General features: G+C 39.0%; 1 protein-coding gene across 7 annotated transcripts in view; it reads left to right on the top strand.

Annotated features, from left to right (window-relative positions):
* Positions 1 to 8,590, top strand: part of golga2 (golgin A2) — a 32,439-nt gene extending 23,849 nt beyond the window's left edge. For all 7 annotated transcript variants that reach the window (XM_084414222.1, XM_084414219.1, XM_084414220.1 and 4 more), the window contains 7 exons: positions 1,001 to 1,100; positions 1,177 to 1,265; positions 1,767 to 1,938; positions 2,983 to 3,150; positions 4,622 to 4,728; positions 4,806 to 4,974; positions 6,789 to 8,590. In XM_084414222.1, the coding sequence (XP_084270348.1) occupies positions 1,001 to 1,100; positions 1,177 to 1,265; positions 1,767 to 1,938; positions 2,983 to 3,150; positions 4,622 to 4,728; positions 4,806 to 4,974; positions 6,789 to 7,051 (1,068 nt within the window). In that variant the 3' untranslated portion in view covers positions 7,052 to 8,590. The remainder of the gene's footprint in view (positions 1 to 1,000; positions 1,101 to 1,176; positions 1,266 to 1,766; positions 1,939 to 2,982; positions 3,151 to 4,621; positions 4,729 to 4,805; positions 4,975 to 6,788) is intronic.
* The last annotated feature ends 819 nt before the right edge of the window (positions 8,591 to 9,409 follow it).

The raw sequence follows: 9,409 nt of genomic DNA on the forward strand, positions 1-9,409 counted from the left end.
GTGGGTGTGAATGAATATACTTGGACTTGGTGCTGGAAACACAATGCACAGGACTATAGAGACACCAGAAGAGAAATATTCATGATTCTGAAGCAGAAAAGAGAATTATTTTAGACGAACATGCTTGTGCTGTCACCGACTATATCTATTTAAAATAATATAAGCCACTTTTTACTGGTAGCATAAGACATGTTGCATGATCAGGACCCACAAATGTTCCCCCATTGCATTATTATACATTATTTTCAACATTATATATAGTAGTTTAATGTAGTACTGACACTAAAACTCTGAAAACTTGAATTTTATTTTCACGTCGTAATTTTTTATTTTGGGTGAACTATCCACGATACGTATTGTTGCATTTTTGTATTGCGATATATTGTGACACGATATATTGTTACGCCCCTAGCATCCACACAAGCAACAATAACGTTCTAAACGTATTATTGGCATGCACTGCAGTTTAAAGGTGCAGTGTGTCATTTTTAGCGGCATCTAGTGGTGAGGATGTGAATTGCACCCAACATAAGTTACGATGGCCGACAGGAAGTGATGTCGTCGTCTGAGACAGCAGAGAGTAGCCAGTTAAACAATGAGGTTTCTTTACAACGATAAATTAAGAAATTAGGTTTACTTAATTATTCAAAAAAACGATGTTATTGCGAATATTATTGTTACCTGTTCATCATTGTGTCAGTGTTTTATTCGCTGACTATAGCTAGCTTCTTTGCACGAAGAACAACATAGTGACGAACCGCGTTTGTCCGTTTAGGGCCACCGTAGAAACATGTCTGCACATTTCAATGTAAGTGTGTGTGTAGAGAGAAATGGCTCATTCTAAGGGAATAAAAACACAACAGTTTGTCTTTATACTCCACTGAAAACATAGTTATGTATATGATACTGCATTTCTGTCAACAGATCCTCCTAAATATTACACAGTGCACCTTTAAATGCTCAATGATAATAATCCATCCTGCTTTTCTGTTCCCTGCAGGAGAAACTAAACCAGCTGGCCAGAGACAACGAGGAGCTGAAGACTGAAGTGCAGGAGCTCCTGAACGGGTCTGTGCTGAACACGTCACACAGAGACGAGGGTGAGTCCCAGCTTTCTCTGAAACATCTGCTCCACCACAGTGGCTTTACTGACGATTACCCCACTGATGTTTGAAGGTGATGGGTTGGAAAGCCACTCGCTCCCAGAGAGCTTCCAGAAATCCCAGATTGCCATTCCGGAAGAGTTTGAGACCAGAGAAGACATGGTGAGTTTATTCAAATATGCAGCAATTGTATTGACTTCTGTGACATTGGGTATGAAGATTTACAATCAAAATGGACTATTCATTCAGTTCATTTTATTTTCTTGGTTCCTAAATCAAACCTTTTGAAAGGACTTCTCTCATCTGTTGAGACCATCAAAGCGGGAGATAATTAAAATTATATAAAGTGCAGAATTTAAGACTTAAATATAAATTTAATTTAATATTTCCAGCAGTAATATATTTCTGTTTTATTTTATAATGAGGGTAAAAATATTTTATTTTATATATTATATTAATATATTGTATTGTATTAATAAATAATAATAATAATAATAATATTAATTGCAATATTATTTTAAAATGTATAAATAAATAAAAACGTACTTTTCATGATCCAATCACATCCAGAAGCAAAAACTCAACCTCCACCCAACACGTTCTCCTCATTAAATATTAATTTCCACTGCATGGTGAATTGTTCTTTCCCTCTGATTATTTCAGGAGGAGTTTATTTATTCTGCCCTGTCCCGTCTGGAGGATGAGAGAGATGAGATGAGCCGTCGGTTCGAGGAGGAGAGGAGGCTTCATCACGCCGCCCGGCAACAGATGACAGCCATGAGCCACGAGCATCTTCTTCATCATCATCATCATCAGAACACAAGTGAAGAGACAGGTGCGGCTTCATCATGAGCAAACATTCACTGCGCTGAAATCCCTCAGACGTCTACACACTTGTGTGAAAACTCATTTACACGTTTGGTTTTAGGTCCGTCAAATTAAAATTAACAAATAAAATTCCACATTTCTAATTTTAGTTGTGCGTCGGGCAGCCTTATCAGTGGCCTGTGAGATGTGATGTAAAAGGCATTTGTTGCGTTTTAATGTTTTTGTTTGCCTTAATAGTTGAAATGTAGAATGTCGTGTAAAGTTAAAAGTTCAACTTCTAAAAAAACATTTTTAAAAGTTGACTGGTTTTTTTTTTTTTCTGTTTTTAAATGCAAAAAGTCGTCTGTGTGATCGACACTTCGGCTCTTTGAATTAAAGTATGCATAAATACATGAAGCTGTTTTATTCACAAGTTTTATGCAATTTACAAAATTATATTTGATTCATAAATGTTAGTTTAAACATAATGCACTTTTTTTTTTTTTTTACAGGCAGCCACGTTATGTCATTGCTTTTAATAAACAATTTAATTGCGGTGCATTGATATTTTATATGTAAAATAAAAAATATAATATTGATAATAATGGCCTCAGGAGACAAGCCAAAATCTTTTTTCCACATTACTGAAATAAGGTGGATATAAATAAAAAAAAAATAAAAAAAATGTTTTAATAATTTGAATATTAGTATTAAGTAAAAATTCTAATAAAAAAATACAGTAAAAATGTGAAATATTATTACAATTTAGAATAAGTGTTTTCTATGTGAATATTTTTATAAAGTGTAATTTATTCCTGTGATCAAAGCTGAATTTTAAGCATCATTACTCCAGTCTTCAGTGTCACATGGTCCTTCAGAAATCACTCTAATATGATGATTTGATGCTCAAGAAAAGTTTGATTGTTATCAGTGTTGAAAACAGTTGTGCTGCTTCAGATTTTTCTAGAATTTTACTATTTAACTACTTTACTATTTACTACTACTTTTGCCCTCTTTGCTGCACTGCTTATTGTGTCTGTTTCTCTGTGTGTGTGTGTGTGTGTGTGTGTAGGAGGCTCTGACGGGGTTCCAGTGGAGGTGCACGAGGCTCTGCGTGCTGCCATGGACAAACTCCAGGAGCGTTTCACCAAACTCATGCAGGAGAAGGTGGACCTGAGGGAGCGATTGGAGGAGCTGGAGCACCGCTGCATTCAGCTGTCCGGAGAAACGGACACCATCGGTGAGACGCTGCTGCACACACACACACACACACTGTCAGCGGATCGGTATCACTGCGTGTCAAAATGCATAAAGTGCAGAATGTTTCTTAATTGCTTGAAAAATGCATTATTTTTCATTTATAGTACGTGGCTGTTGAATGCCTGATTCTGATTGGTTGATGAACGTTCTAAGGTGTGCAGTTATTTTGCAGTAAACGCACAACTAAAGTAGTTCCAGCAGGTTTTGACCGCATTACAGTTCCATATTACTTCGCCAAATGATTTCAGTTATTTCGAAGGTCCTTACAGCCGACGGAACCAAAACCCACAGCGACACTGACCAAGCAAAGAAATATAGTAAACAATGGGATAAAAAAAGACTAATTATTTCCATGTTTTTTGCCACAAAATTGTGTTTTATGTACAGACAGCACACACACTTTCTCACGCTCAAACGCACACACAATACAGTACGGACACACACTCACACAGAAACATGTGATTAGCGCTGCTCTGATGATTCTATCAGTAAAATAGTTTAACAACTTTACAGTTATGACATTTCTCACTAGCGAGGCGATAACGACGCTGTTCTTGAAGCAGATAAACTTACAGTTTCGCTTTTAGTCTCTCTCTCTCTCTCTCTCTCTCTCTCTCTCTCTCTCATTAATAACTGTATTAATAACTGTAATTAGTCTGCTATCAATGGCTCACGCTTCCGTTTCTAGCTCTAAAATGACGTTTTGGAACTAACAACGGAGGCTTGGGATGAGATGTGTCAGAAATGAGTCCCACACACAAGAGCGTTTTAAGGACAAAAACCTGACAATTAAAAAATACGTCATCTGATCAATGTCTTGAATGTCTCACGGTGTTAAACCGTAGTATAAGCAGAATAATTGACTCCGGTCCATTAAGTTAATAGAACAATATTTCTTTGCATCATGGCCGCATCACCACCTCGCATGTGCATTGTGTGCGTGTGTCATCGTCAGTTATTCCTTACTTACACTACTGTCGTGTCCAGACGTGCTGGACGGTATTTTGTAATACAGTATATTGCATATATAATGAACATGTACGGTATTGTTATCATGGGCACTTCAAAATACTTACGATAACTCACTATTTTTCTGCTTTTCCATCAACCTGTAAAACTGCTTGTTAATCAAACAACATCAAATACTTATACAAATATTCATTGTTTAATTCATGAGTATAGTTTTATTAATATTTTGAATAAGCTTGTTTCATTTTTATTAATTTAGTTATGTGCTTTCGTCAATTTTTTTTTTTTTGTCTTTTGTTTTAAACGTTGCTATTTAGGTTTCATTTATTTTGATCATAATTGACTAAAGCTTCAGCAATTATCGTGATGTGAAGAAAACAGCTTATATCAGCATATTAGTGATATCTGTTTGTGTTTGACCATTTGAGTTTATCAGCATTGGAGGGAGTTTCTCTTTAAAAATGTGTTTTCTGTGTGTGTAGGTGAATACATCGCGCTGTATCAGAACCAGAGAGCCATCATGAAACAAAGACACTTTGAAAAGGAGCAATACATCAACATGCTGGCCAAAGACAAGGAGGAGATGAAGGTACGAGGAGCATCTCTGTGATGATGGTGTGAGGTCTGCGGCGTGATGTTTGACGTGTGTGTGTGTGTGTTGTTCAGGTGAAGTTAGCCGAGCTGCAGGACCTGGTCATGCGTTTGGTGGGGGAGCGTAACGAGTGGTACAGCAGATACATGAGCGCCGTCAGTAACCCTGACCTCCTGCCTTCTGGAGGAGACCAGCCTAGACCTGCTGACCAAAACATGGACAGCGACAGTGTGGACAGTCCAGGTAACAGTCACACTCGTGCAAACCAAGCGGAAACCTTCCCGCCTCTCTCTTGAAGTGACTTAAACTGCAGTTCATGGACTGGCCACTAGAGACCGGCTGCAGAAGAGATTCAATCCCATAGACCTCCATGTTAAAATGCCCAACTTTACAGCAGAAAAAAACATGTTTACAGTCTGGTACAAAAAGTGGTTTTGGTCTATTTAGTTAATTTTGCCCTTCATGACGACTGCGAGGGGCGTGAATATTTTTACAACTCATCCGTTTAAATTATATTAAGCCTTAAAGTTCTGTATAATTAAGAGGTGTGGCCACTTGAGTGACAGGTGGATTGTCGCTGATGTCACTGGTAGCCGTTTGTCTGCTGTCTGTTAGCGTCACGTCACTTCAGCTAATCAGTATTTTTGCCCATTTCCGTTTATCCGGGAGTGACGCGCTGCCAAGATGGCGACGGCCGGCTCCGCCCACTTGGGCTTCAAAAATGCTCTTCAGAAACATTACGAGTGATGTCACGGACACTACTCCTCATTTTTGTTTACAGTCTATGGTACAAACACATGAGCATCGGGATGTGTGGTTCAGTTTGTTCAGATGATTTGATTCATTATGGAAACTTTATCATCAAAACTTGAGCTGAATTGATCTAGATGACGAAGCTAGATGACGAAGCTAGATGACGAAGCTAGATGACGAAGCTAGATGACGAAGCTAGATGACTACAGGGTTTGTACAAGGTGCTTAAAGTACTTGAAATTCAAGTCCTGGAAAACCCTTGAAAACAGACTTTATGAAGAGGTACTTGAAAAGTGCTTGAATTATTGAAAGACAATATAAATTTTATTGATAAAACAATCTTTTCACACAAAATTAATTCATTCGATTGCCGAGTTCACGCCCATAGGTTTAGTTACCTATGATCACGCGCGTGAACTCGACAATCGACTACTTTGGACTTCGACCGAAAACAGGATGTAAATACAGGTATTTGCGCTGGCTTAAATAACATCATTTTTATTCTTATCTTTCACATCTACTGCAGTCAGATTCACTCGTGTTCACTCTGAAGGAATCACTCACATGAGCTGTGCACTTGTAATGACACATCAAGGATATTAAGAGGCTAAAAGCAGGTTTAAACATTGCCCCATTGAAGTCAAGAGGGTGCCAATTTTAAAAAGAGGATAACACGGTGTAGGCAACACCGATTTTTGTCGTTGTTCTCTGTATTGACAGCACTCCAAATGTACAAAAAAATGAGCTCAATGTTAAAATTGACCGGAGTTCTCCTTTAACTTGAGAAACGGAGTGTACTGACGTCTTCCCGCGGTTAAAACAACATTCCTTCTGATGTTCATTCATGTTTATTTGATGCTATAAATGAACTAGAAGGAAGAGATGATCGGTTCACGAGTAGCTTTAACTGAGCGATCTGTCAGACACATTAAAGAGCCACAAAACGCTATTTATTGTTTAAATTTCGTTAAAAAATGACCAAATTTGAAAGTTTAGACTTTGTTTCATATCAAAAGTAAGCTGGTCTGTCCTGTCGGTCAGTGTGTTGTCAGTATCCTCTCTGCTCCGCGATGTGTGTTTCACTGCGTTAGAACATGGTGTGTGTGTGTGAGAGAGGCGTGGCTTGTCGGACATAGCAACAGTAACTAAAGGGGGCGGGTCTTTACGAACGGTCCATTGAATCATGCAGGAGAAGGTGGATCTGAGGGAGACATGATCAGTTTTTGCATAATGAGATTAAACGATATTATTTATTTTCTGAGTCCTGTGTCAGTTTAATCCTAAACTCCTCCCTGTTCCCCCAGCGGTTCTGGACATGAGCACAGCGGTGGACGTGTCTTCATCGGCCCAGTCCAGCACGGACCCCGAGAGTTCAGAGAGACCCGGATCCACGGCCGACCCGTCCCTGAGACCCAGAGAAGACGGGACGGCCCGTCAGATCATGCAGCTTCTGCAGGAGATCCAGAATCCTCAGGCCAGACCGGCTCCATTCCTGGGAGAAAACCCCTGCATCCCGTTCTTCTACCGGCCCGACGAACACGACGAGGTCAAGATCCTGGTGGTCTGAATCTGAATCTGTTTTCCTGCTCGGCTTCGGGACGTTTGGCGACATGGACTCTTTGTTTCTCTGGTTTCTAGAGAAATCTTGATTCTGAAACTCTCCATTTTTGGTTTGTGTGTAAACCAGTTAATCCATAAGAATATCAGTTCTCGCTGCTCTTGTGTCTCCCTGATCAATCTGTGCGATTACTTCACTTTATCAAACATAAGTGCAATAGACCGTTTCCTGACCAATCAGTGATGAGTCATATCACTCGTTACATAATAATCTCATACACATAACATTATAAGATATGATTAGAGCAGGTCTGGACTAAGAAGATGAAGTGTTTCCTGAAAGAATAAGGTGATGAAGTGTTGGTTCGCTGGTAAAGCATGTAGGGCAGAGAGCATTGAGACGGTAACGTATTCTCATTCAGTACAAAACGAGTTGTTTTTGCTTCTCTTTGGCCATTATTGGGATTTGTTGAAAGATGTAATCATATTTTTTTCCCCCACAAACACACGAGCACCTTGTGTTTTTCCCAGAACCAGCGTTCCAGATGTTCCTGAGATTGTTTGCGGCGAACTCGTATGACGCCGTCGGCTGAGAGTTCAGAGTCGTTCGTTGATGTCGAGTGAGTGCGAGTTTATGAGAGCTGTAGATATTAATAATTCCTCCTGCTTCTTCTCTAAACAACATCCTCCACAGTCACACACTTTCAAGAGCGTTATGTGTGTTTGTCAGATGGATTTGATAACACTTTCTATGACGCCGTTCTCATGCAACTTGTGTTTTTGTACATAATTGCAATGCAGTTTAACCCGTTTCCTTCACGGCTACACCTTTAAAGAGTGAATGCGTCGCATACGGCTGTTTTTAAATGCATTAATCTCTTTAGAAGAATATGCATATCACAATCTGCTTACAGGTATTTACAAAAACACTCCACACGTTATTAAGTAGATTGTATATTTACACACATGCTTCATAGAAAGTGTTAGCATATCTATATTCACCGAATGTGAGCTTGTAACTGGAATGTTGATAAGAGTTCACATCTGAATACTGTGTTTGGTCTGAAGTACCCGGAGGTATTTGACCCTTAAAGCACTTTTATCGGCCACATCTGTAGACGTCAAGCTTTATGCATTTATCTCTGCATTCTGCGTGTATGAATATATTTTACAGTGATTATTTTTGGGGGCGTGGGGTTTAATCCGATATTTTCAGATCAAGGTGATTATTTTGCAGAGCTTGTTGATGTACCAGATGTGTAAATAGTGTAACTGTGTATCATACTGTATATTCATGGGGGGGGGGGGAGAAGAGTGGACGTGATGCTTGCGTTTGCCTGCTGAAGAAGAGAGGAGTCTTGTGGGAAGAAAAAGGACGCGCCGTTTGTGTGGTTTCATACGACAGCTGAACTACAGGAGAATTCTATTTATTTGGGATAATGATGAATTACACACTAATCTGTTTTAATTACGACCGATGGAACACAATGAAGGAATAATGAGTTGTTTCATGTGGTGATTTTTCCTCCTAAATAAACCTGATTGAGCAAAACGAAACCTGTTCAGTGTCTGAAGTTAATGATGTGGGAATCAGACATGTGACCCTGGACCACAAAACCAGGCACTTTTTTTATATTTGGCTGAAATACAACTATTGTAAATCTGGAATCTGAGGGGGCAAAAAAATCTAAAAATTGAGAATCTCCTTTAAAGTTGTTCATTTATGTTGGCAATTGTGCTGCACTCACTCACACAAATACATGTTTTATATATTTACGGCTGGAAATTTACAAAATATCTTCATGGAACATGATCTTTACTTCATATCCTAATGATTTTTGGCATAAAAGAAAAATCGATCATTTTGACCCATACAATGTATAGTTGGGTATTGCCACAAATATACCCGTGCGACTCGAGACTGGTTTTGTGATCCAGAGTCACATTTCACGTTTTTAGGGGTTCAAGCACGAAGTGCTGAAACCCTATTGTAATTGTGCTGATTTTTATTAGGGGTTCAAGCACGAAGTGCTGAAACCCTATTGTAATTGTACTGATTTTTATTATTATTATTATTCTTCTGCCGTAAAACGCATCGTGCAGCCCAAACCGTAAGTGCTAGAGACTTGAAACTTGGCCAGAAGGTAGTACAAAAATCGAGGAGAGGTTCAGAGAGTATGACCCCGATTGGCCCATAGGTGGCGCTATAGTGCCAAAAACCAAAAAAAATCACGGTTTTGCTTAAATCTCCTTAACCCTTTGTCACAGACTCAAGTGTCTTATATCACTGTAATCCTTGTCTCAAGACGGACAAAATGTATATCTTCAATTTCATTTCCGGTATGCAAATTTTTCCGCCATTTTGAAT

Source organism: Rutilus rutilus (assembly GCF_951802725.1).
Source record: "Rutilus rutilus genome assembly, chromosome: 7".
In the NCBI taxonomy this organism is placed as follows: domain Eukaryota; kingdom Metazoa; phylum Chordata; class Actinopteri; order Cypriniformes; family Leuciscidae; genus Rutilus; species Rutilus rutilus.